Here is a 27,296-nt window from a genome sequence, read left to right as displayed (position 1 = left end):
GGTCACTAAATCAGCCACTTATTCAATATCATGTGAATACAACCAAAATAATCTTCAATTGAATATATTACTTCTGGTTGCATCACCTCCTGTAAAGAGTAGAGCTGTATGGTTTGGTTTATGCTCCTCTTAACCTTCAGTGAGCTGCCTCCCATTTTAAATACTTTGCTTGCGCAGTACATATTGTGGTCTTTAAAAAAAAAAATAGGAAGGATCAGTGACCTGTCATAAGCCCATAAAGATGAATATAAGCACAGGGCTCCAAAAAAGGACCCCCCCACAGGTCACCCCAATGCCTTGAGAATATTATTATCATTAACTGAAAACTGAAAATACAGATTAAACAACCACAAGATGGATTTCGTCAACCCAGAAATCATTTTAATTAGTGTAACGGCACTAACTGACTCTGTAATTTACTTAGCAAAATCCTGATGACAGGTTCGTGTTAAAAATGTCAGACAAGGGTGGTGTAGTTGTGGTTATGGAGGCCTCAATTTATCAGGAACAGATTTTATCTATGTTATCTGATTCCACAATTATAAGAAATTATCCAGTAATCCTTCCCTTTTGTACATAAAAGACACACATTCTCTCATAGAGGAGGGTTTCTCACTGGGAGTCATTACGGAAACACAGAAAGAATGCCTCATAGCTGAATATCCAGTATTACCCATTTTACACGGTCTTGCCAATATTCTAAAAGTTATCAATCCACCCCCAATTAAATCAATTGTACCCAGTATAGGTTCTGTGACTGAACGTTTAGGAGCATGGCTGGATTCGTTATTACAACCACTTGCACACAGATTGTCTGGCTTTCTTAGGACTCCCGTGATGTACTGGAACAACTGTCAAATATATCATGGTACTCTGACTATGTTTGGTTACGCTATGACATTATATCATTGTATACATGTATACCATATGATAAACCATTAACTGTGCTGAAATTTCATCTGCTTCACTATTATGGATATGCTGTGGATTTTTGAAACTATATCATGTCAAGTCACCCATTTCTTAATGACCCATAACTTTTTTGCATTTGACCAGCAATTTTATTGCAATGAAGAGGCGTGTCTAAGATTGCGAAGAATTCCCAATCGCTAGCCAAGTTAGTGATGTCATATTGGGACTACAATTATTTATACATGGATGCCAATCCTTTTCTTCTGTATATCTTCTGTTATGGCAAATACATCGACGATCTTTTCCTCACATGTAGGTGCGATGTATCTGCCATATCAGAATTCATAAACAATAATCATTGTAATATTACTTTTATGTCAAACTTTCATTCCACCTCAATTTCCTTTTTGGATCTCAAATGGGAAAAATTTAATCATAAAATTGTTACTTCCACTTACTCCAAACCATTTGCGGGCAATACCTTTCTACATGCATCAAGTAGCCATCCAAGACACACTCTTAAAGCTAGCCCTGTAGGAGAATTTGCAAGAAGAAAACGGAATTGTAGTAACAATAGTAATTTGGATGCTGAACTCATTGCTTCTAAAACTAGGCGGTTAAAAAGAAGTTATCCATCATGGGCCCTAAATAGGGCTAGATTTATAGTTCAGAATAAAAACCACAAATAACTTGGTAAGAAAGAACCCAATTTCAATACAATATAGTCCACAATTCAATTTAATCAAATCTACTATTCATACATTTTTCATACATTTTTACCTATATAGTATATAGTTTGAAGATTAAATTCTATCCAAGCTTCTTAATACTGTTTTTTCCATTGTTGCTAAAAAAAGCTAAAACTCTGGGTAACATACTTTCCCAAAGTCTCTTTAATTCTTCCAAACAATGTCACAATTGGCTCGATTGTGAGGTATTCTTTAGATGTTGGAACAATTGTTGTAAATCATGCTTACACGCTTATATTACTAAAGAGTATACTAATTTTGACGGATCGCAGTTGTGCATCTTGTAATAAAATGTATGCTGGTTGTACCATTCGAAAGTTAAAAGTGCGTAAATCTGAGCATATTTCAGATATCAATAATACATCTAATACTTACCGCGTTGTTTCCAAAGCGTCCAAACACTTTATCCAGAAGCACGAACGACGAACCTCTTCCATGCAGGTCTTTGGCATTGAAAGGGTTAATACAACTTTAGCGGTGATGCTCACTCGAGAGGCATTTTAGATTTATCATTTGAAAACATAATTCTAATGGTTTAAATACCGGTAAGGAAATCATGTTCCAGTATCAATGCATGCTGTCTCTTGTGTGATCTAACAGTACATTTGTTTCTTTAACCCCTAAATGACAGCAGATACGCATTAAAACAGCGGCCGTTAAGGGGCTTTATTCCCTCATTGCTGTTTTAAAACACTGATCAGGAATAAGGCTGTAGCTCCCCCAGAGTCGGAAGATTTCTGGGGTTTCAGCTGCCGGTGGTAGCTGAGACCCTGGAGAACATGATCAGGAATGGATTTTCTAGTGCCTGATCACCTAAAAAAAAACTGCGCCCACTGTTACAATGATTTCTCATTGGAAGATAGAGAAATTATGTCCCCTGAGCCTCCTCGGTACCTAAACCATCCCCTGGTCTCTCCTGTTCCGTCCACTGCCCCTCCGCATCATCTTTCTGGAAAAAAAGAGAACTGATGGCTGGAAGAGATTAGTAGATCAAATCCCCTTTGTCACCCCCTTAGTTAGATAAAAATTATAAAATATTTTTAACATTTTTTTCCCCATTTTTTGCAGTAGGGGTTAGGGTTGGAGTTAGGGCTGTATTAGAGTTAGGGTTGGGGTTACAGTGGGGTTTTTCAAAAGTAAAAAATATATATGATGGCTAGGGTTGAGCACAAGTGTTCGCTACTCAAGTTTGCATGGTGTGCCCGCATGTTTTTTTTGGGTGTCTTAGGCTAGGTTCAGATTGCGTTAGAGCAATCCGTTTAGCGCTAAGCGCTAGCGGGTTGCGCTAACGCAATGTGATTTTCGGGGTCGCGTTTAACGTCCCCGCTAGCGCAGATCCCTGATCTGCGAGAGCGGGGAACGGACCTCGGGCGCGCCGCGGATGCTGCAAGCAGCGTCCGCGGCGCGCTACAAAACACCGACACATCGCTAGCGCGTGCCGAAAATGGCACGCGCTTGCGATGCGCGTTCCCATTGCCTTGAATGGGTGCGCTAACGGACGCGTTGCACGGCGTTAATTTCGCCGTGCAACGCTGTCCGTTAAACGCGATCCCATAACGCAATGGGAACCCAGCCTAACAGCCGCAAAACATGTGGGACGGGGACTTTAGCATGTCACTTGAGCACCCGCGATACTCAGTGTATACCCGAGCACCCTAGGCAAACTGGAGTAGTGAGCACTTGTACTCAACAATAATGATGACGTATTCAATATTACCACCTAATGTTATCAAATTTTGTGTTGTACTTGTGGGTTCAAAATGCTCACTATACCCTGGGATAAAATCTTTTAGGGGTGTTGTTTCCAAAATGGGGTCACTTGTGGGGGTTTCCACTGTTTACACATACCATGGGCTCTCCAAATGCAACAAGGCGTCTGCTAATTATTCCAGCAAATTTTGGGTTAAAAAAAGACGCTCCTTCCCTTCTGAGCCCTACCATGCGCCCAAAAGGTGGTTTTTTATAATAATATGGGATATCGGCGTGCTCAGGAGAAATTGCACAAAAAATGTTGGGGTCCATTTTTTCTTGATACCCTTGCGAAAATAAAAAATAGGGTCTAAAGTAAAAAAAATTGTGAAAAAAGTTAAATGTCTAATTTTTCCTTCCACAGTTTCAGTTTCTGTGAAGCACCTGAAGGGTTAATAAGCTTCTTGAATGTGGTTTTGAACACCTTGAGGGGCGCAGTTTTTTTTAATGGTGTCACTTTTGGATGTTTTCTGTCATATAGGTTCCTCTAAGTCACTTCAAATGTGATGTGGTCCCTAATAAAAAACAATGGTTTTGTAAATAGTTAACTTTAACTGTTAACCCTTATATCTTCCTAACAAAAAAATTAGGTTTAAAAAAATTGTGCTGAAGTAAAGTAGACATGTGGGAAATGTCATTTATTAATTATTTTCGGTGACATAACTCTCTGATTAAAGGGCATAAAAATTAAAAGTTTGAAAATTGCAAAATTTTCACCAAATTTCCGATTTTTTCACAAATAAACGCAAGTCATGTTGACCAAATTTTAACACTATCATGAAGTACAGTATGTCACGAAAAAACAATCTCAGAATAAGTGGGATCAATTGAAGTGTTCCGGAGTTATTACCTCATAAAGTGACAGTGGTCAGAAATTTGTAAAATTTGGCCTGGTCATTAAGGTCAAAATTGGCTCAGTCACCAAGGGGTTAAAGCTGTAGTTACGTGTATATTGTGCATATTGTTTTTAATTCAATTAATACCATGTGCTCTTTCCATTTTCATCGGTGCTCTCAGCACATAAATGTATCATGGAATTTCTAGAAGCTGTGACAAAGAACGCAGCAGGTCTTCAAAACGCGTTGCTCGCAGTAATATGGAATTTTTTTTACCAATTTTTTCAATCAAAATTATTGCAATTTTATGAATCTGGAACCCTCTTTTTTTCTATTTGTGTTGGCAGTATACATTATTGCTCTTTTTATTTAGTGCCTATCTGTTTATTCATATTATTGCCATCTTACACTACCTGTATAATATCTATAATATAACGCTGGGAGCGTCACTCTGTCCGAAGCCTCTATAGACTGCGCAAGCGCAAGCGCCGGCGCAGTCTGAGCCTCACAGAGCGACGCTCCCGGGAGATCGCGGTGTGCGTTCACACTGAACACACACCGCGATCTCCACCGCAGAAGCAGGGACCGCCAGGAGGGTGAGTATCTGCCTATATTCACCTGTCCCCGTTCCATCGCTGAGCGGCGCCATCTTCCCGGTCTTCGGTCTGTGGCCTTCAGTTCAGAGGGCGCGATGACGCGCTTAATGCGCGCCGGCGCCGCCCTCTGACTGAACAGTCACAGCCAGGAGACCGAGAAGATGGCGGCGCTCAGCGATGGAACGCCGGACAGGTGAGTATAGTAAGTGCTGGGGGGGCCTGAGCTGGCGGCGATACCGGCACCTGACCCCCACAGCGCGCCGGTGTCCCCGCCTGCTCAGGCCCCCCAGCACTCGGCGCCGAGCGGGTCAGAGGCAGTATGGGGACGCAGGATGGAGCAGCACATAAGGATGGGGACGCAGGATGGAGCAGCACATAACAGGATGGGGACGCAGGATGGAGCAGCACATAAGGATGGGGACGCAGGATGCAGCAGCACATAAGGATGGGGACGCAGGATGGAGCAGGACATAAGGATGGGGACGCAGGATGGAGCAGGACATAAGGATGGGGACGCAGGATGGAGCAGCACATAAGGATGGGGACGCAGGATGGAGCAGCACATAAGGATGGGGACGCAGGATGGAGCAGCACATAAGGATGGGGACGCAGGATGCAGCAGCACATAAGGATGGGGACGCAGGATGGAGCAGCACATAAGGATGGGGACGCAAGATGGAGCAGCACATAAGGATGGGGACGCAGGATGCAGCAGCACATAAGGATGGGGACGCAGGATGGAGCAGCACATAAGGATGGGGACGCAGGATGGAGCAGGACATAAGGATGGGGACGCAGGATGGAGCAGCACATAAGGATGGGGACGCAGGTTGCAGCAGCACATAAGGATGGGGACGCAGGATGGAGCAGCACATAATGATGGGGACGCAGGATGGAGCAGAACATAAGGATGGGGACGCAGGATGGAGCAGCACATAAGGATGGGGACGCAGGATGCAGCAGCACATAAGGATGGGGACGCAGGATGGAGCAGCACATAAGGATGGGGACGCAGGATGGAGCAGGACATAAGGATGGGGACGCAGGATGGAGCAGCACATAAGGATGGGGACGCAGGATGCAGCAGCACATAAGGATGGGGACGCAGGATGGAGCAGCACATAAGGATGGGGACGCAGGATGGAGCAGGACATAAGGATGGGGACGCAGGATGGAGCAGCACATAAGGATGGGGACGCAGGATGCAGCAGCGCATGACAGGATGGGGACGCAGGATGCAGCAGCACATAAGGATGGGGACGCTGGATGCAGCAGCACATAAGGATGGGGACGCAGGATGCAGCAGCACATAAGGATGGGGACGCAGGATGCAGCAGCGCATGACAGGATGGGGACGCAGGATGCAGCAGCACATAAGGATGGGGACGCAGGATGCAGCAGCGCATGACAGGATGGGGACGCATGATGGAGCAGCGCATGACAGGATGGGGACGCAGGATGGAGCAGCACATGACAGGATGGGGACGCAGGATGGGAGCAGCGCATCACAGGATGGGAGCAGCGCATGACAGGATGGGGACGCAGGATGGGAGCAGCGCATGACAGGATGGGGACGCAGGATGGGAGCAGCGCATGACAGGAAAGGGAACGCAGGATGGAGCAGCGCATGACAGGATGGGGACGCAGGATGGAGCAGCACATGACAGGATGGGGACGCAGGATGGAGCAGCGCATGACAGGATGGGGACGCAGGATGGAGCAGCACATGACAGGATGGGGACGCAGGATGGAGCAGCACATACCATGATGGAGACAATATACCAATATAAATGCTCGCCACCCGGGCGTAGAACGGGTTCAATAGCTAGTTATTATTATATTACAACACAGATATATGATAGGGTAGAACATAGCTCTATTTCGGGCTTACAGGGTGACATTTAGATTTTTGATTTTTTTTTTCATATTAATGACCATTATATGGGATATATTCTTTTGCCTTCCTCTTATTGATTGCTTGTCCATATGTCCATGGGATGGGTTGGTAGTATATAATATTTATTGATATGTGCCGTAAGCTTATCTATGCAATTGCTGCCTCCATCCACCTATTTAACTCCCATCATTGTTGCACCAGCATAACTACTGCTGTTTTCATTATTGATAACCTGGGTTATATGTGACAGGATAGGGTGGACTATAGCTCTATTATGGGCTTGTCCAATGCTATAGGCATGGCTTTTTAAGCAATTTTTTTTCTTGGCTTGTATCTCAATATATTTACATTTTTTGTTAAGGGATCATTTTGTTTGGCACACATCTTTTTTTGTTGTTGTTTCAAATGTATTCATAACTTTGTATACAATTAAGTGTACGTATATATATATATATATATATGTATATATATATATATCCCTCAACATTGAAATTGCAACACCTAGAAGGAAAAGTCACAATATTATGGAAATTACAAGATCAATGGACGTGTTGATAATATACAAGTGACTTCCCAGTTGTGCTCAATGGAACACAAGTTTGACGACTATGTAGTCCATGGTGGCTTGTATAGGCCATCACAGTATCACAAGCAATATGGGGCCTGATGTTGTCATGTTGGAAAATTCCACCTGCCCTATCGTCTTACAGGCCAGAAATATTCCCCATATGTTGTGCTGCTGACCGGACTAAGGAAAAGCGGATTTACATTCTAAATCATCATTTTTTACCATCGGGATATTAATATCCTACACAGTATATCCATATAAATATGATTTATTTATGAAATAATAAGTGATCATAGGCAGGCAATAGGTTATAGCAGTAGAGTGTATGAGCTGTTAGACAAAGCACTGTGTAATATGTAGTTCATAAAACAATTTACTGTAATCATCAAAAATACTATTTTACCCCTATCTGTAGATGGCCGACCATGTTCCTCAGGCCCATGCCAGAATGAAGGTGCGTGCACAGACTCTATACGAAGCTACACCTGCACTTGCCCCGATGGTTACATGGGAAGGAATTGCCAGTTTGGTAAGAAGAAGAATCTACAACAACATGATGCAGAAAAGTAAAAAAATTGTGTAGCTTGCTAGTTTAAGAGTGATTTAATGGGAACCGGTCACGTGAAAAAACGCTATTAACCTGCAGATATGAAGTTAGTCTGCAGGTTGATATGCATTGAACCTGCCCGGCGCCAGCACGGAGAGTACCTGGTAGCCCCTTTACGGCATCTTTCTTATACCAGGTCCTACACTTGCCTTACCTCGCTGAGAATAAACGTCTCCATCTGAATGGGTACATGTGAAACCTCTTCCTAGACTAAAATTCTCTCTCTCTGTAGACCTGGTATAAGAGAGATGCCGTAAAGGGGCTACCAGGTACACATAAAATTGGCCATTTTTATGCGCTAAACGCTCTCATTTTTCATATTTCTAGTGCAGTAATGCAGTTCAAATTTCGTATTTCAAGTTTGCATGTTCTAGCGCTGCAGTGTGCTGCCTTATTTACTTAACTATATACGAGTTGGCGACTCTAGGTTCAGCACCTGTTCACACTTAGTCTATGTTTGGGTGTGCCGGTCAGGTTTTTGAAATGAATTACCCCATGTTCAGGCATCGCATTAGCTTAGGTATCCATGGTTATGACCACTAACAATTAACTGTCACTACATGAGTGGTCATAACCATAGATACCTAAGCTACTGCAAATTGCTATTCATGGGGAAGGTGACACAATGAATCACAAGAACATTTGTGATTGGAGGTATTTGCTATAATTATTATTATTACACATATTACGTATTGGGATTGGATAGGATCTTGGAGGTGGGTGTAATCCTTTAAATCCATCTTGCCCTAACCAATTGCCAACTCTCTGAAGTATAAGGTTATACCTCCTGTTAAACTCTATGGAGAGGGAAGGAGGAGTGAGGAGCACTTAGACCAGCGAGAGGCTTAGCATATGTAAATAGATCCTGCAGCAGTTTAAAAAAAAAATTGGATTGATTTGGTGCTGGGTTCACAGCTACCCAGCCAAGTACTGAGGTATTTTGTATTCCAACCTGCTGCATATGCTACAGAGAAAGAAGAGCAGGAATCCCTTTTTCTCTGTACACCGTGCTTGGGTGACACCAAGTCTCCATCTAGATCAGAAACAACTGTAAATTAGAGGACACTGGTAGTCCTATAGCCATAAACAGTGCTTTCTTTCTAACATGTACGCACATACATACACACACACAAACACCAGCTTATTCTGATCCTGTCTAAAGCAATTTATCTGCAGATAAATTAATACTTTGCAAGTAGTGTTTAAAGGGAATCTGTCACCTCATTTTGGCCCTATAAGCTTTGGCCACCGCCATCAGGGGCTTATCAACAGAATTCTGTAATGCTGTAGATAAGCCCCCGATGTAACCTGAAAGATAAGAAAAACAAGTTAGATTATACTCACCCAGGGGTGGTCCCGGTTCGGGTCCGATGGGTGTCGCAGGTCCGGGGCCTCCCATCTTCATATGATGTTGTCATCCTCCTTGCTTCTGTTGTGGTTCCTGCGCAGGCGTACTGATTTGCCCTGTTGAGGGCAGCATAAAGTACTGCAGTGCGCAGGCCTCTATTATTATTATTATTATACATTTTTATAGCGCCATTTATTCCATGGTGCTTTACATGTGAAAAGGGGGCAAATATAGGCAAATATATTAAACATGAGCAAAAAACAAGGCACACAGGTACATAAGGAGGGAGGACACTGCCCGCGAGGGCTCACAGTCTGCAGGGGATGGGGGAGGATACACTAGGAGAGGGTAGAGCTGGTTGTGCGGCAGTTCAGTAGGTTGAGGATCACTGTAGGCTTGTCGGAAGAGGTGAGTCTTCAGGTTCTTTTTGAAGGTTCCTATGGTAGGCGAGAGTCTGATGTGTTGGGGTAGAGAGTTCCAGAGAATGGGGGAAGCACGGGAGAAGTCTTGGATGCGGAAGAAGAGATGAGAGGGAGTAGAGAAGGAGATCTTGAGAGGATCGGAGGTTGCGTGTAGGTAAGTACCGGGAGACCATGTCACAGATGTATGGAGGAGACAGGTTGTGGATGACTTTGTATGTCATTTTAAGGGTTTTGTACTGGAGTCTCTGGGCGATAGGAAGCCATTGAAGGGCTTGGCATAGGGGAGAGGCTGGGGAATAGCGGGGAGACAGGTAAATTAGTTGGGCAGCAGAGTGTAGGATGGATTGGAGTGGTGCCAGATTGCTAGAGGGGAGGCCAGAGAGTAGGAGGTTGCAGTAGTCAAGGCAGGAGATGATAAGGGCATGCACTAGTGTTTTTGTGGTGTCGTGTTCAAGGAATGCGCGGATCAGGGAAATATTTTTGAGTTTGAGACTGCAGGAGGAGGCAAGGGCTTGGATATGTGGCTTGAAAGAGAGGGCAGAGTCGAGGATCACCCTGAAGCACCTGGCATGTGGGACTGGGGAAAGTGAGCAGCCGTTAACATTGATGGGATAGGTCTGGTGGAGGGGTAGAGTGAGATGGGGAAAGATGATGAATTCTGTTTTGTCCATGTTCAGTTTTAGAAAGCGAGCAGAAAAGAAGGCTGAAATAGCAGACAGACAGCGTGGGATTTTGGTAAGTAAGGAGGTGAGGTCAGGTCTGGATAGGTAGATCTGCGTGACATCGGCGTAGAGCTGGTACTGCAAACCGTTGGATTCTATGAGCTGTCCCAGGCCGAAGGTGTAGATGGAGAAGAGTAGGGGTCCTAGAACAGAGCCTTGAGGAACACCGACAGACAAGGGGCGAAGTGAGGAGGTGGTGTGGGGGAGGGAGACACTGAATGTTCGGACTGTCAGATATGACGAGATCCAGGATAGGGCCAAGTCTGTGATGCCAAGAGATGAGAGGATCTGTAGCAGAAGGGAGTGGTCCACAGTGTCAAAGGCAGAAGACAGGTCTAGGAGAAGGAGGACAGAATAGTGTCGCTTGCTCTTGGCAGTTAGTAGGTCATTGGTGACTTTAGTTAGGGCAGTTTCAGTTGAGTGATGGGGTTGGAAGCCATATTGTAACCGGTTAAAGAAGGAGCAGGAGGAGAGGTGGGAGGACAGTTCAAGATGGACGTGTTGTTGCAGTAATTTGGAGGCATAAGGGAGAAGAGACATCGAGCGATAGCTAGACACAGAAGATGAGTCGAGGGAGAGGTTTTTGAGGATGGGTGTGATCTTGGCATGCTTGAAAGATGAGGGGAAGACACCTGTTGTGAGTGAGAGGTTGAAGAGGTGCATTAGGGTTGGGATGAAGACCGTTGCAAGGTTAGGGAGGGTAGCGGGTCAAGTGTGCAAGTGGTGAGGTGTGATCTTGACAGGAGGGCAGAGAGGTGACCTACTGTCATGATGAAGAAGCTGGTTTTGGGAGAACAGGGTTGTGTAGCTAAGAGGGGCATTGGGTGCTGTGGGCCGAAGCTTTCTCTGATCGTATCGATCTTCTGTTTAAAAAAAGAGGCAAAGTCTACAGCAGAAATGAGAGGGGAGGGCGGAGGTGCGGGGAGGAGGTGCGGGGGGACGGAGTAGAGAATTGAAAGTGATGAAAAGCTGTTTAGGGTTGTGAGAAAAGGAGGATATGAGAGATGAGAAGTAAGTTTGTATTGTGGCAGTGAGCGTGGACTTGAAGCTGGCGAGGGACTGCTTGTATGCAGTGAAGTGGTCGGCAGAGCGGGACCGCTTCCATCTCCGCTCAGCGATCCTGGAGGCCCGTCTCAGTTCTTTGGTCAGGCTGGTCAGCCAGGGCTGCCTGTTGAGTGCACGAGATTTGCTATGCATGAGGGGGGCGGACGAATCGAGTGTTGCGGTTATTGTGGTGTTACAAAAAGTGGCAGCAGCATCTGTGCCATGAAGGGAGGCAATGTCTGTAAGATGGAGAAGGGACTCCGAGAGTGATTGTAAGTTGAGGTGTTTGAGATTTCTGCGAGGGTGAGTGAGTTTGTGGAGTGGGGGTTGCACACTAGGAGAAGTGAGGGAAGAGAATGTCAGTAGGTTATGGTCAGACAGGGGGAGGGGAGACTTAGTGACATTAGTAAGGGAGCAGAGGCAGGTGAAGATGAGGTCCAGCGTGTGGCCAGCTTTGTAAGTGGCCTCAGAGGACCATTGAGTGAGGCCAAAGGAGGCAGTCAGTGATAAAAAGTTTAGAGGCAGCTGAGGTGGAAGTGTCAATGGGGATGTTGAAGTCATCCATGATGATAGTAGGGATGTCAGCAGAGGAAATGAAGTAGCCAGGTGGTGAAGTGGTCAAGAAAGGTGGAGATGGCTAGTTCTGGGTCGCGGTAGATGACAGCCAGCTGGAGGATGGAGGGGGAATAGATGCGGACGGAGTGCACCTCAAATGAGGGAAGAGCAATGGAGGGTGGTAATGGGAATGAAGTAAAGGAGCAGGTGTCGGACAGGAGCAAGCCAACCCCTCAACCACGTTTGTTGCTGGGGCGAGGGGTGTGAGAAAGCGCAGCTGGAGAGGCTGAGTCAGAGGGGTGAGCCAGGTTTCAGTGATGCCAAGGAAGGAGATTTTGTTGGTAATGAAGAGGTCATGGATAAATGGCAGTTTGCTGCAGACAGAGCGTGCGTTCCATAGTGCTCCAGGTAGAGGGACTGGTGGAGTGGGGGCTGGATGAATGGGTATGAGGTTATCATTGTTGGGAAAACGTGCAGAGGGTCGTGGCAGGGGGTTAGAAATGAGTATGGGGATGGTTTGAGGAGGGCCGGGATTTGGGGATACATCACCAGAGATGAGAAGTAGCAGACAGAGCGTTAGAAGGTAGGAGCAGGATAGGACATAATGTGGCCGAGTGTGTATGGAGAAATAGGATTGTATGTGGAGGAACAGTTCTGAGGAGAAGGTGAGATGGCTGGGGAGGATGGAGGGAGAAATGACTAGTTCTTTACTAGGTGGAGGGATTGCAGGAGATTGTAAGAAGGAAAGTAGTATGTGAGTGAAAGAGAAAAGAAACCAAAACATTGTGGAGGTTTGCTATTCCGTTACCTTCCAGTCAATTCCAGTCCAATTCATTCTAATTCAAAGTAACTAAAAAGATGTAATTTAAAAGATGGAAGTTAAAAGATGAATGGAGCAGACAACGTCTGGAGCAGACGCCTGCATGTGAATATATGTGTTGGTAAGTGGGTTCAGCTGTGAGAGCATGTGTGGCCAGAACACATGTTCAGAGTAAGACAAAGATCATAAAAGGGGGAGGAGGGATTAGATTGACCACTCAGAGGAATGCATGGAAGACACCAGAGAAGTGAAGTGAAGTACATTATGGAACAAAAGTTAAGGGTGAGCAGTGCATACCAGAGGAAAAAAAACATGGAGATCAGATAGACATTCAGGGTCTAGGAGAAGCTGGAGACATTCAGTGCATAACAGAGGTAAAAAAAAACATGGAGATCAGATAGACATTCAGGGTCTGACCTCTCTGACCTTTCCCGGCGCCTGAGCACTGCAGTACTTTGCTCTGCCCTCAACAGGGCAGAAAAAGTATGCCTGCGTAGGAGCCGTAACAGGAATCAAAGAAGAGGATGTCATCGCATGGAGATGGGAGACACCAGACCCGGACCTGCGACGCCCATCGGACTGGACCGCACCGGACCGCCCCCCAGTGAGTATAATCTAACTTGTTTTTCTTATCTTTCAAGTTACATGGAGGGCTTATCTACAGGATCACAGAATGCTGTAGATAAGCCCCTGATGGCGGTGGCCGCAGTTTATAGGGCCAAAATGAGGTGACAGATTCCCTTCAATCATGTATTACTGCTTACTGAAGCAGTAGCCACTATTTAAGCCCTAATGAAAGTTACAACCTTATGGCTATGCGGTCTACAAAGTCTAAATTGCTACAGCTTGTTCAATCTTTTCCTCACTCAAAAGAGAAGTGTTACTAACAGTGTTAAGAAGCTGCTTATCCTGATTTCCTTTGAAGTCAACATGAACGCTTAGTTGAGCTGAGCATGCATCTTTATGGAAGACTCAGAGAATAGCAGTTGCATGACAATTATTTCTATCACTTTGTACATTAATGACAGAGCCTCATTTTTCAAATCTGACATGCGTCACTTTTTGTACTAACCCTGGAAAGCTTCAACATATCCCAGTGATATGTTTTTGTCCGTGACATGTTGCACGTTATGTTAGTTGTAAATATTGTCTGATACGATTTGCGTTTATTTATGAAAATATCAAAAATTTGACACAAAAATTTGAAAATTTCATGTTTGAAATTTTGAATTTTTATGAGGGACCTATGTGACAAAAAATATCCAAAAGTGACATAATTTTAAAAACTGCACCCCTCAAAGTACTCATAATCACATTCAAGAAGTTTTTTTTAACCCTCAACAGGAGTTAAAACAATGTGGAGGGAAAAAATGAAAATTTTTATTTTTCCCATAAAAATTTTGAAAGTTTCACAATTTTTGAAATTTTGAATTTTTATGCCTTTAAATGTACCACACAAATACCGTATTTTCCGGCGTATAAGACGACCTTTTAACCCCTGAAAATCATCTCAAAAGTCGGGGATCGCTTTATACGCCGGGTACGTCGTGTACAGGGAGCGGTCCTGTTTGTTTCCCAGGATCTGGAGGAGACGAGACTCTCCTTCAGGCCCTGGGATCCATATTCATGTAAAAAAAATAGAATAAAAATAAAAAATATGGGATATACTTACCCTCCGACGGCCCGCGGCTCTCAGCGGTGCAAGCGGTGACATTCGTTCCTAAGGATGCATTGAGCGAAGGACCTTCGATGACGTCACGGTCACGCGACGTCATCGAAGGTCCTCCGCTCAATGCATCCTTAGGAACGGAGGCCGCCGCTTGCACCGCTGAGAGCCGCGGGCCATCGGAGGGTAAGTATATCCCATATTTTTTAATTTTATTCTATTTTTTTACATGAATATGGATCCCAGGGCCTGAAGGAGAGTCTCCTCTCCTCCAGACCCAGGGAACCATCCGCACCGCACACGCCGTATAAGATGACTGGGCGTATAAGATGACCCCGTCTTATACGGCGAGTATATCCCAAACTCCATATTTTATATGGAAAAGTAGGGGGTCGTCTTATACGCCCAGTCGTCTTATACACCAGAAAATATGGTAGTTAATAAATAACATTGCCCATATGTCTAATTTACATCAGCATTTTTTAAACAATTTTATTTTAGTTATCAGTAATTTTTCATTATTCCATCAAAATTTACAAAGCCTTTTTTTTTTTTAGAGACCACAGCACCATTTTAAAAACTGCTCCGCTCATAACCAAATCAAGAAGTTTTTCTAATCCTTTATAGGAGTTAAAGCAATGTTGCTTTAGGAAAATAGAAAAAATTGGTGTCCGGCTCAACAGGACTGGATTTTCCTTTTCTTTTTCAAAAGAAATTACAGTGCATACAAAAGAAAAATGTACATGGTCGACATGACTCAGTTGACGCGTTTCGACTGCACTAGGCAGTCTTACTCATGTACCATGTACATTTTTCTTTTGTATGCACTATAATATCTTTAAAAAAAAAAGGAAAATCCAGTCCTGTTGAGCCGGACTCCAATTTTTTATATTTTCCTTGATGTGAGGTGAGGCCAGGGCGAGGCCAGAGTCTGGGCCCCAGGTGGATGAGCATAGAGCAACTGGGTGATCTGGAATCAAGTTTCTATAACGTTGCTTTAGCCCCAATATTTAATTTTAACAAGGGTAACAGGAGAAAACGGCCATACAATTTGTTGTACAATTTCTCCTGGGTACGCCGAAGCCCCATATGTAGTGGAAAACTACTATTTTGGATGCACAGCAGAGTTGGGAAGGGAAGGAGCACCATTTTACTTTTGGAGCACAAAACTGGCTGGAAAAGATAGCGGACGCAATGGCGTGTTTGCAGAGCCCCTGATGTGTCTAAACAGTGGAAACTCTCCACTGCTAACCCCATTTTGTTAACTACATGCTTCAATTAATGTATGAAGTGGTGCGCTGAGCATCTTGACCCCACAGATTTTTCACAGAATTTTATAACGTTGAGCTGTGGAAATGAAAAAATACATTTTTCCAATAAAATTGTCGTTTAAGCCTCAAATGTGATTTTCACAACGGTATAAGTAGAAAATTGACCTCCAAAATTCATTGTGCAATTTCTCCTGAGCATTCAGATACCTCATATGTGGTGGAAACCTACTTTTTGGGCGCACAGTAAGGCTCAGAAAGGAAGGAGCACATTTTGACTTTGGATAGCAAAATTGGCTAGATGTAAATAGAAGACGCCATGTCGTGTTTGCAGAGCCCCTGATGTGCCTAAACAGTGGAAATCCCCCACAAGTGACCCCATTTTTGAAACTACACCCCTCAAGCAATTTATCTAGAGCTGTGAGAAGCATGTTGAACACACAGGTGCTTCACGGAATTTTAAAACATTGGACTGTGAAAATTAAAAATTACGTCTTTTTCCCAAAAATGTTGTTTTAGCCTCAAATTTTTCATTTTCACAAAGGTAACAGAAGAAATTGGACCACGTAATTTCCCCAAAACATGATTCCATTTTGGAAACTACACTCCTCAAGTAATATGTTTAGGGCTATGGCGAGCATCTAGAACCCTGCTTCACAGAATGATAAAATATTTTGGTATGTGAAGATGAAATATTATTTTGCTTTTCAACAAAAATGTTGCTGAAGGCCCAACTTTTAATTTTTCACAAGGGTAACAGCAGAGAATGGAATACATAATTTGTTGTGCAATTTCTCCCTAAGTACAGAGATACTCCATATGTGGTCAGAAACTCTTGTTTGGGCACACAGCAGGGCTTGAATAGGAAGGAGTGCTAATTGACTTTTGGAGCATAATTTTTGCTACAAGAGATTACGGACACCATGTCATATTGGCGGAGCCCCTGAGATGCCAAAACAGCAAAAAAAAAACCACAAGTGACCTCGTTTTGGAAACTACACCTCTCAAACAATTCCTCTAGGGCAGTGTTTCTCAACTCCAGTCCTCAAGACCCCACAACAGGTCATGTTTTCAGGATTTCCTTAGTATTGCATAGGCGATGGAATTAATGCTTGAGCAGGTGATAAAATTATCACCTGTGTAATACTAAGGAAATCCTGAAAACATGACCTGTTATGGGGTCTTGAGGACTAGAGTTGAGAAACACTGCTCTAGGGTATACTGAGCATTTTAAACCCACAGGCATTACACAGAATTGTATAACATTGGGTTGTGAAAATAAAAAATTACATTTTTTCTCTAAAATGTTGTTTTAGCCCCAACTTTTTAATTTTCGAAAGGGCTAATAGGTGAAAATGGACCACAAGATTTGTTATGCAGTTTCTCCTGAGTACGGCAATACCCCATATATGGTCGGAAACTCCACATCGGAGTGCAGATTTGCCTAGAATGGTTTGCAGGTGCCATGTTAAAATGGCAAAGCCTCTAAGGTGTCAGAAAAGAAGGACCCCCCATAAGCGACCTCACTTTACAAAGTACACCCTTAATGTAACCAGCTAGAGGTGCAGTGAGCATATTGACATGTTTCACAAAATGTTATACCATTGGGTGGTGAAGAAAAAATATTTACATTTTTACCACTGTAATGTTTTATTCCCAGAGTTTAAATCTTTACAAGGGGAAATAGGTAAATGTGACGGGGTGTACGGCAGAGCAAGAAGGGACAACAGGCCAAGGGATGATTCCACAGATTTATTATCCAGAACGCTGGAGCAACACATGCAGGTAGATCTACAGAGTCCACAATTAGTCCAGTGGAACAGGTTCGGGGGCACCTCCCGATAATCCTTGTGCCAGGTAACAAAACAATAGTCCACAATTAGTCCAAGGGATCCCAAAACAATCTCACGAACGACGAGATATGTCCTCAGCTCAAGTCTCGCCCCGTTCGCTTCCGCAGTCCCAGATGGACATGGGGTCTTGCCTCAGCTAAGAATCCCCACTCCTTCTCCTTCCAGGATCAACTCACATCTGATCTCAAAATAAGAATGGATTGTCTGAGCTCCTGGGATCCGCCCATGAAGGGGGGTAGGGGTCACACCTTCTATTCAATGGTTGGGTCCACCAGAAGATTCTAGACTGGTGGGCTCCATGTAGTCTATGTAGTATGTACATTTGACTAGCCACCTGCTGTGAGGAAGAATGGCTATTCCTCCACTAGTGATGTTGACAAAGCTTAATTACATTATAGCTTAGGGCTGCAAGTATTGGGGGAAGGAGACATATTGTTACAGGTGAACTCCCAGCCAAGAAAATACATAAATTACAGCTAATAGAAACCAGAGAACAGTTACATACATCAAATGGCATATTATTCAAATACAGGACAGGGCAAAAGTACATATCATGACAATCTGATAAGTACTTTTGCCCTGTCCTGTATTTGAATAATATGCCATTTGATGTATGTAACTGTTCTCTGGTTTCTATTAGCTGTAATTTATGTATTTTCTTGGCTGGGAGTTCACCTGTAACAATATGTCTCCTTCCCCCAATACTTGCAGCCCTAAGCTATAATGTAATTAAGCTTTGTCAACATCACTAGTGGAGGAATAGCCATTCTTCCTCACAGCAGGTGGCTAGTCAAATGTACATACTACATAGACTACGTGGAGCCCACCAGTCTAGAATCTTCTGGTGGACCCAACCATTGAATATAAGGTGTGACCCCTACCCCCCTTCATGGGCGGATCCCAGGAGCTCAGACAATCCATTCTTATTTTGAGATCAGATGTGAGTTGATCCTGGAAGGAGAAGGAGTGGGGATTCTTAGCTGAGGCAAGACCCCATGTCCATCTGGGACTGCGGAAGCGAACGGGGCGAGACTTGAGCTGAGGACATATCTCGTCGTTCGTGAGATTGTTTTGGGATCCCTTGGACTAATTGTGGACTATTGCTTTGTTACCTGGCACAAGGATTATCGGGAGGTGCCCCCGAACCTGTTCCACTGGACTAATTGTGGATTCTGTAGATCTACCTGCATGTGTTGCTCCAGCGTTCTTGATAATAAATCTGTGGAATCATCCCTTGGCCTGTTGTCCCTTCTTGCTCTGCCGTACACCCCGTCACAGACTGGTTAGCAGCAGAGGGATCAGAGCAGAAGGAATGGAGGACAATGGCCCAACATCGGGAACCAACACCGCAGAGTACAAGAACTGGACTTTGGGGAGCCTACAATCAAAGGCCCGTGAAGTAGGAGTCCGTTTTAAAGGACTCTCCAAGGAGCAGCTAATTGAGGCTTTGGAAGGAGTTCGCCTGCAAGATGACGCTGAGGAAGGATCCTCACAGCAAATGGAGGAAAGAAGGCAGCCGGAGGTAAATACCCAAAAAAGTCAGTGGGTTGTGTGGTACGAGGAGGAGTTGGCATTGCTGGGAGAAGAGGCCACCATGGACGATAAGAGGGAGGCCATTCACAGAGCTCAGGAGAGGGAGGCCATTCACAGAGCAGAGGAGAGGGAGGCCATTCACAGAGCCGAGGAGAGGGAGGCCATTCACAGAGCTCAGGAGAGGGAGGCCATTCACAGAGCTCAGGAGAGGGAGGCCATTCACAGAGTCGAGGACAGAGCTCAGGAGATGGCATTGCTGGAGAGGCAGATCGCTTTGGAAGCAGCTAGAAGCTCCAGACAGACTCTAACCCCAGCACCCACCATGAGGGAACTCCCCAGAGTATCCCGCAAAGACTTCAAGCCTTTTAATGAGGCTGCAGGCGACATTGAGGGCTTCTTCCAGGACTTTGAGCATCAGTGTCGATTAATTGAAGTCCCGGAAAGGGACCGAGTCCGACATCTGGTGGGGCTCTTAGAGGGTGGAGCTGCCGCAGCCTATAGAGCTATGGACCCTCAGGGGAACTGTGAGTATGCGGAGATTAAACGGACTATTCTAGAACATTATGCTGTTGCCCCAGACACTTACAGGACTCAGTTCCGTACTTTAGCCTGTGATGAGGAAGTGTCTTTCAAGATGTATGCCCACAGACTCAAACAGATATGTCATCGCTGGCTGGAGGCAGAGGGGGCCTTAACCTGGGAGACCTTCCTCCAGGTTATCCTAAAAGAGCAGTTTTACTTCAAGTGTCCTGCTGAGATCCGGGAATGAGTGCGTGAGAGGAGACCAGCCACTGTGGAGGAAGCTGCAGCTCTAGCTGATGAGGCTCTCACCATCAAGCCTCAGTGGAGGATTCTGGAGGATGGAGAGAGGCCTACCAGCTCCACAACACCGGTGGCCCCCTGTTCTTCTGTCCCCATTGTTCCCCGTTCCTCTAAGCCACCACCTCATGCTGATACCCGTGTAAATGTGCCTCCAGTTGCTTCTACTGCGCTTTCTGGAATACGACGAGGAGAGGAAGTAGCAGAGCGCAGGTGTTATGGTTGTGGGCATCCGGGCATCTGCAGGCCTCATGCCAAGCCAGCCCATGGAGGAGTCGTCCTCAAAACCCTACAGTACCTTCAGGTGGGGGCCGGCCTCCAGGTTCCCTTACCCCTCGCCCAAGAGGACGCCTTGGATGGAGTGAGACCCAGCACAGATGCTATCGATGTGGACAGCCGGGGCATCTGCAAGCCTCCTGCCCAGCTGTTCAAATGAGGATTGATCCTGTACCCAGTCGTATTATTAATTATGTACAGCCAAGTGCCATGGAGGACAACGTGTCACCACTACGTGAGGACTGGCCTTGTGCCTCACCCACCCATGTTGCACCACTAGGAGTTTATGGTGTGCGACCTGCAGCTATGACGACTTCTGCTCATCGAGGTAAGCACTTGCAGGAGGTCGTGCTGGATGGACAGAGACTTATTGGATTTTGTGACTCAGGGGCTTTCCTCACACTGGCTGATTCCCGAGTGGTTCGGCCTGAGGCAATCCATAGAGGACCTGGGATTGTCATTGAACTGGCTGGTGGACAATGGAGGACTATTCCCACAGCCACTGTGGATCTGAACTTTGGTTTTGGGGTCAGGCGATGTGTGGTTGGGGTGATGGGTGGTCTGCCTGCAGATGTTCTCCTGGGCAATGATGTGGGAGAGCTACGATGCCAATTCGTGGCTGCATGAAGCCACATGTAAGTTACGCTCTGCCTGTGTATACTTAACCAGCGACCTGTAGAGGTCCCTAGTACGTACACAAATTTGGAGGGGAAGGGATTGTCATGATATGTACTTTTGCCCTGTCCTGTATTTGAATAATATGCCATTTGATGTATGTAACTGTTCTCTGGTTTCTATTAGCTGTAATTTATGTATTTTCTTGGCTGGGAGTTCACCTGTAACAATATGTCTCCTTCCCCCAATACTTGCAGTCCTAAGCTATAATGTAATTAAGCTTTGTCAACATCACTAGTGGAGGAATAGCCATTCTTCCTTACAGCAGGTGGCTAGTCAAATGTACATACTACATAGACTACGTGGAGCCCACCAGTCTAGAATCTTCTGGTGGACCCAACCATTGAATAGAAGGTGTGACCCCTACCCCCCTTCATGGGCGGATCCCAGGAGCTCAGACAATCCATTCTTATTTTGAGATCAGATGTGAGTTGATCCTGGAAGGAGAAGGAGTGGGGATTCTTAGCTGAGGCAAGACCCCATGTCCATCTGGGACTGCGGAAGCGAACGGGGCGAGACTTGAGCTGAGGACATATCTCGTCGTTCGTGAGATTGTTTTGGGATCCCTTGGACTAATTGTGGACTATTGCTTTGTTACCTTGCACAAGGATTATCGGGAGGTGCCCCCGAACCTGTTCCACTGGACTAATTGTGGACTCTGTAGATCTACCTGCATGTGTTGCTCCAGCGTTCTTGATAATAAATCTGTGGAATCATCCCTTGGCCTGTTGTCCCTTCTTGCTCTGCCGTACACCCAGTCACAGTAAATATGACATTTTAATTTGTTTCACAATTTCTTGTGAACGTAAAATACTAAAAATGCAGCTGTAAAGTACTGTTTGGTCACATGGCAAGACTCAGAAAGAAGGAGCGCTATTTTCCTTTTGTAGCGCAGATTTTTCTAAAATAGTTTGCAGACTTCATTTGCAGAACGCCTAAGGGTCAAAAAAGCAAAAATCTCCCCCAATTTGGAAATTGCACCCCTCTGGGAATTCATCTATGGGTGTAGTGATGATTTTGACTCGGTGTTTTCCAGAAACAAGCAGCAATGAATCTTGCAGAGTGAAAATGCAAATATAATATTGTAGTGCCTATACATTGTACCCAGCTCGTGCTTCTGGAGCTACGCACCCCATAAATTAAGTGGGATATCCTTGCTACAGTAATGCCAAATATGTGGACGCTAACTGCGGTTTAAGCACACTGTGGGGTTCAGAGCCGAGGGAGATCGAATAGTATGGGCGTGACTAATAGGCTGGGTACCAGACTATGCATTACCTGCATGTGAACAGAGCCCTATACAGGCCTTTATTGTGCAAACATATACCTCCATTAATTGATAGGCTGTGAGTGGCTGTCTATTTGGTATTTTGCACCTGTGCTGCCAACATCTTCATGGGCAGGCTGCATCATGTAGTGCATTGGTTGAGAGACCTGGGCAGGCAAGCGGTGCTACCCCTTTTCAGCTGTATTGTCAAATAGTGTGGCAGTTTTACAAATTGGGTCATTCTGGATACCTCGATATCAAATGTGTACTTTATTAGCTTATTTTGTTTTTTACTTAAATGTGCATATTTATTGGTGTAATATTTTTGCTCTTTATTTTGTTTTTTCTTGTTTTCTTTAATAAGTTTATCAATTTGTAAGTCTATGGGACTGCAATGGATTAGATCTGTCAGATTACACTGCAATGTTGTACTGCAATGAATGAGATCTGTCAGATTACACTGGCAGAATGCCTGTTGGACCCTCTCTATGGCTGGGTCTAACAGGCCATCACACCTGGCTCACCAGGAAGTAATTGTTTGACCTCCGGGTGCCAGGATAACCACGTCATGATGTGGGGACTGACACCTGTTCATGACATACCATACTCGTCATGAAGCGTTAATGGCTTAAAGAGAAACTGTCGTTTTGATATTTATTTCAGAAATCAGTAGTACACATAAAAATAAGCAACTTTGTAGTATATTTTATCAGAGAAATCTGCTTCTCTCACCTCCTGGATTGCGCTTTCACTTTCAATTCATGGGTTAAATCTGTATTCAGTGAAGACAGATATTCCTAATACTGAGATAAGAGATGGCAGTTGGCGCTTTAAATATTCTAAGATGCGGTAAGGAAGGAGGAGCCAGAGGAAGATATAGACATCCTGCTCAAAGTTTTGCTGAAACGGTAGTTACAATCTTCTATAGAACGTTCCAATCCATCTCCTATCTCAGTAATGCAACAATCTGTCTTCAATGAATACACATTTTACCTGTGCATTGAGATTTTTTTTTAGGCTGAATGACCTGTCTCGGGAGAGAAAGCAGCAGAGTTATCTACTAAGATATATTGCCAAGTTTTTTAAATTCACGTTTAGTAAAGATTTATGAAAAAAATAAGTAAAACCATGGCTACTTTTAAACAGTATTTATGTAAAAGAGGATGAGAATATGCTGCCCTATTTAAGGGAAGGATATTACATCGAACAATCTGGCTAAGAAGAGGAATTAATGCCATGGGAGTGCATTGCAGTCACGGGCGTAGCTGTGACTGCAATGCGGAATAAAAGTGGGTGTTAGTCTTGGGCAGGCTATTTGTCCAAGGCAGATTTAGGAAAACCTGTTCTAGCCTGTTGTGTTTTGAAACAGACTACAGAATGGGAGTGGTGCAGTCCTTTTCATGTATGGTTGGGTTTTCCATGTGGCTGAAGGCCACAGATTTCAGTTAAAACCCCTGCAGTAAAGGGTGTGTCAGGTTCAGAGTCAGTCTGGTGTTGGCAGGAGTACAGAGCAGAAGGTTCTGCAGAGCTCCACCTGTATAAGGCAACACAAGCAAGCGGAGCCAAACAGCCTAGGCACCTGAGAGGCCTGGCACCCACAGACTACACAGCTGTGCAGTCGCCCACGGCAACTAGTCTCGGAGGTGGACTGGCGTATTTATCGACTGCAATCTAGAGGATATGGTTCCCAGCTGCGATCCGGAGGATATCGTGCGTTGTATATTTGTGTGAGACACGGCGGTGCAGTTGCTCACGGCAATTGGTCACGGAGGTGGACTGGAGTGTTTAAAGGGACTCTGTCATCTGAATTTGGCGGGACTGGTTTTGGGTCATATGGGCGGAGTTTTCAGGTGTTTGATTCACCCTTTCCTTACCCGCTGGCTGCATGCTGGCTGCAATATTGGATTAAAGTTCATTCTCTATCCTCCGTAGTACATGCCTGCGCAAAGCAATCTTGCCTTGTGCAGGCATGTACTACGGAGGACATAGAATGAACTTCAATCCAATATTGCAGCCAGCATGCAGCCAGCGGGTAAGGAAAGGGTGAATCAAACACCTGAAAACTCCGCCCATATGACCCAAAACCAGTCCCGCCAAATTCAGGTGACAGGTTCCCTTTAATGTCTGCAATCCAGAGGATATGGTTCCCGGCTGCGATCCGGTGGATATCGTGTACGGTTTAGTGCTGCGAGTTGAACATTAAAGAGACGTTTTGCTTTGAACTTTGCTGGGTCAATGCCTCATCACTGCATCGGATGCTACCGCTGCACGACAACACATAATTCTTGAATCCACAGTACTCGTGAGCGATGCCTCTCCACAATCACTGGCCCCTTTTTGCAGGGGCTGGCAAGGAATGCATTTTCTCATTATATACATATTACAGGCTCAAACCATATGTCCAGTCAAATCATTTCCACTTTAGCTGTTATTATTTTCAATTACGGTATGTGTTTTTGCAGCGGTAAATGAATGCCACCCTGATGCCGAAGATGGATGTCAGCACTTCTGTGAACCTACATATGGCCCTGAGCTTCCTATTTGTTCCTGTGCATCTGGCTACAGGCTTGGTGAAGATGAAAAGTCATGTCATCCCACAGGCAAGTTAGAATAATGCTGATAAGACATTATTATTAGCGATAAGGTGTTATCCGAGCATGCTCGGGTGCAGAGTGTCTTCGGCGTGCTTAAACAATACGTTCCAGTCCACGCGACTACATGTCTCCCAGCTGTTCAACAGCTGCAACAGATGCAGGGATTGTCTAACAAAAAGTCAATCCAGGCATGTGTTGTGGCTGTCGAACAGCCGGGAGACATGCAGTTGAGGGGACTCGAACATAGAGCATGCTTGAATAACACCTTATCAGAGCATGTTCGCTCATTACTAATCAGTATACAATACCTAGTGTATGTGTAAAAACAAGAAAAAAAAAAGGTTATTGAAATTCAGTACAGTACCCAGAGATTAGGGTAACCTGTACGCACATTTTATAACTACATTTTTTTTTTTTTACACTTAACTACTATATGCCAGTGAACAGCTGAATATCTATCTAGAAAGCCTTATAACCTAGTGCAATGGAGAGTGATCAGTCATTGGAATTATGTTTCGCTCTTGTTTTGTGCCTATCTTGACAGATCCCTATGCTTGTGGACAATTGGTAAATGATGAGAAAACAATATTGGCAGCTATCAAGAACAACAGCACCAATCCTTTACCCTGGCAGGTAAAGCTTAAAGTTTTTTTCTTTAAAATCTAGCAATCGTCCCCATAATTCAGCTAAAATTACTTCTTGTAGTTGTTCTTATCTGAAATGTAATTAGTATACTTTCCTTCAGCTAGCTCGTGATCAAATGGTCACCCCTTAAGGTATAAATGGCATAATATTCCCTTCAGAAGGTCACATTTTTAATTACCAGAACTTCTTGTGTAATGAAGGGGGAAGAGAAACTTCTATCACAATTAATGATGATTATTACGCAGCTATTATCTATAATCTATTAGCCTATTTAAAGAGTAAAGAGGAAAGGATAATCACATTGTTACCACAGCATATGGTACTAGCTCTGACTACCCATGTGATGTTGATGCATCATGGGATTGATAGCAGAGCATAAAGAAAATTTGAAATCCAAGATGCACTTTGAAGAGAAAAAACTGACATGCATGGAAGTAATATATATATAAAACAGAAGTGCAGAGTGTGACAGGCAACAAGGTGAGGGTGCAAAAAAAAAAAGTGTTTATTTAGAAACGTTATTAAATCTAATTATGGTAAGAGGTTTTCTAAAAAAAAAAAAAAATATTGGCATTACAGAACAATAACAATAACCTGTCACATTTGTTTTGTTAGGTTATTATTACAGTATAACTAAAAAAAAGTAACCACAAAAGCATTAAAATATAAGAACTTATCCCAAATTCTAATTCTCTAAGTAATTTCTTTTCAGGTACTACTATTAGATTCCGAAGGGACTCCTTTCTGCAATGGGGTCATACTTAGCCAGTCATTGGTACTTACAACTGCAAAGTGCAGCAGTCAGCAGGGTACAATTTTCATCCATGCAGGTAAGGGCCAAACGTAATTGCTTGGAAGGGTTTAGTCCTTTCTTTATACAGGGTTTTTAAGGCCATATATGCAATAAAACAATTATTTCATTCTTTGTATAACTTGTGTCTATTTCTGCAGTAGACAAGGGCACTGACAACAGACAGGAGATCAAGGTGGCCAGCCATCGTATCCACACAAAATACTCGAAGGACACAACAGACAATGACATTGCTCTCCTTAAACTGGAGGAAACTATCAAATTTTGTAAACATATTCTACCCATCTGCATCCCCCAGAAAGACTTTGCCGAGAGCGTGCTGATTCCACGTGTCCCAGGTACAGTAGGAGGCTGGAAGCTAGCCTCAGAATATATGGAAACAATGCCCGTTCAATTTTCCGTAGCAGAAACGAATAAAGAAACTTGTGAATCTGCTTTCCATGCAACACAAACAAACCGAATGTTCTGTGCCACATCAAACAGGAACATAGACTATACACTGGTGGACGGAAGCCTTTTGGCTAGTGAACATAATGGCGCATGGTTCTTGACCGGGATTATGGGATCAATAAATCACGAAGCCTGGAACCCAAAGGTGTTTACATTTACCAAAATATCCAGGTATATCATGTGGTTGAGGCAGAATAGTAGTTAATATTGTACTGGGTTATTAATGCAAATGATAATATATATGTTGACTATTTTTAAGTATTGTATTACATGTAGTTACTATTCTTAATGTTTGCTCTTCACAGAATATCATTTTACATGCCAAAATGTGGAAAAATCACCGGTATATGTAAATCAAATTATTGTGGTAGTAAACACCAGGTCTCAAGACTGATTTTGCTTATTTTGTGAGAATGAGACATTAGCAGACAATCTGTAATGACAGTTTCCGAGATCTTAATCCAGTATTTGTTATTGGAAAAAAAATCTTTTAAAGGCTTTTTTTTTTTAAAGAAGACCCGTTACCAACACACATTAGTTATAATAAATACTTGTGTTTGCAACAAAATAGGGATTTTTGTGTACTCACTGTAAAATCCTTTTCTCCGAGCCAT

General features: G+C 44.1%; 1 protein-coding gene across 1 annotated transcript in view; it reads left to right on the top strand.

Moving 5' to 3' along the window:
• The window catches only part of PROZ (protein Z, vitamin K dependent plasma glycoprotein), a 40,313-nt gene extending 13,238 nt beyond the window's left edge, over positions 1-27,075 (top strand). Inside the window, exons 3-7 of the mRNA XM_069760209.1 lie at positions 7,723-7,836; positions 24,645-24,782; positions 25,321-25,409; positions 26,134-26,251; positions 26,373-27,075. Of these exons, the coding sequence (XP_069616310.1) occupies positions 7,815-7,836; positions 24,645-24,782; positions 25,321-25,409; positions 26,134-26,251; positions 26,373-26,887 (882 nt within the window). The 5' untranslated portion in view covers positions 7,723-7,814 and the 3' untranslated portion in view covers positions 26,888-27,075. The remainder of the gene's footprint in view (positions 1-7,722; positions 7,837-24,644; positions 24,783-25,320; positions 25,410-26,133; positions 26,252-26,372) is intronic.
• The last annotated feature ends 221 nt before the right edge of the window (positions 27,076-27,296 follow it).

The sequence above is a fragment of the Ranitomeya imitator genome, chromosome 3, assembly GCF_032444005.1.
Source record: "Ranitomeya imitator isolate aRanImi1 chromosome 3, aRanImi1.pri, whole genome shotgun sequence".
Lineage (NCBI taxonomy): Eukaryota > Metazoa > Chordata > Amphibia > Anura > Dendrobatidae > Ranitomeya > Ranitomeya imitator.
The sequence above is the reverse complement of the archived record's forward strand: the minus strand, read 5'-3'. Positions and strand labels throughout refer to the sequence as shown.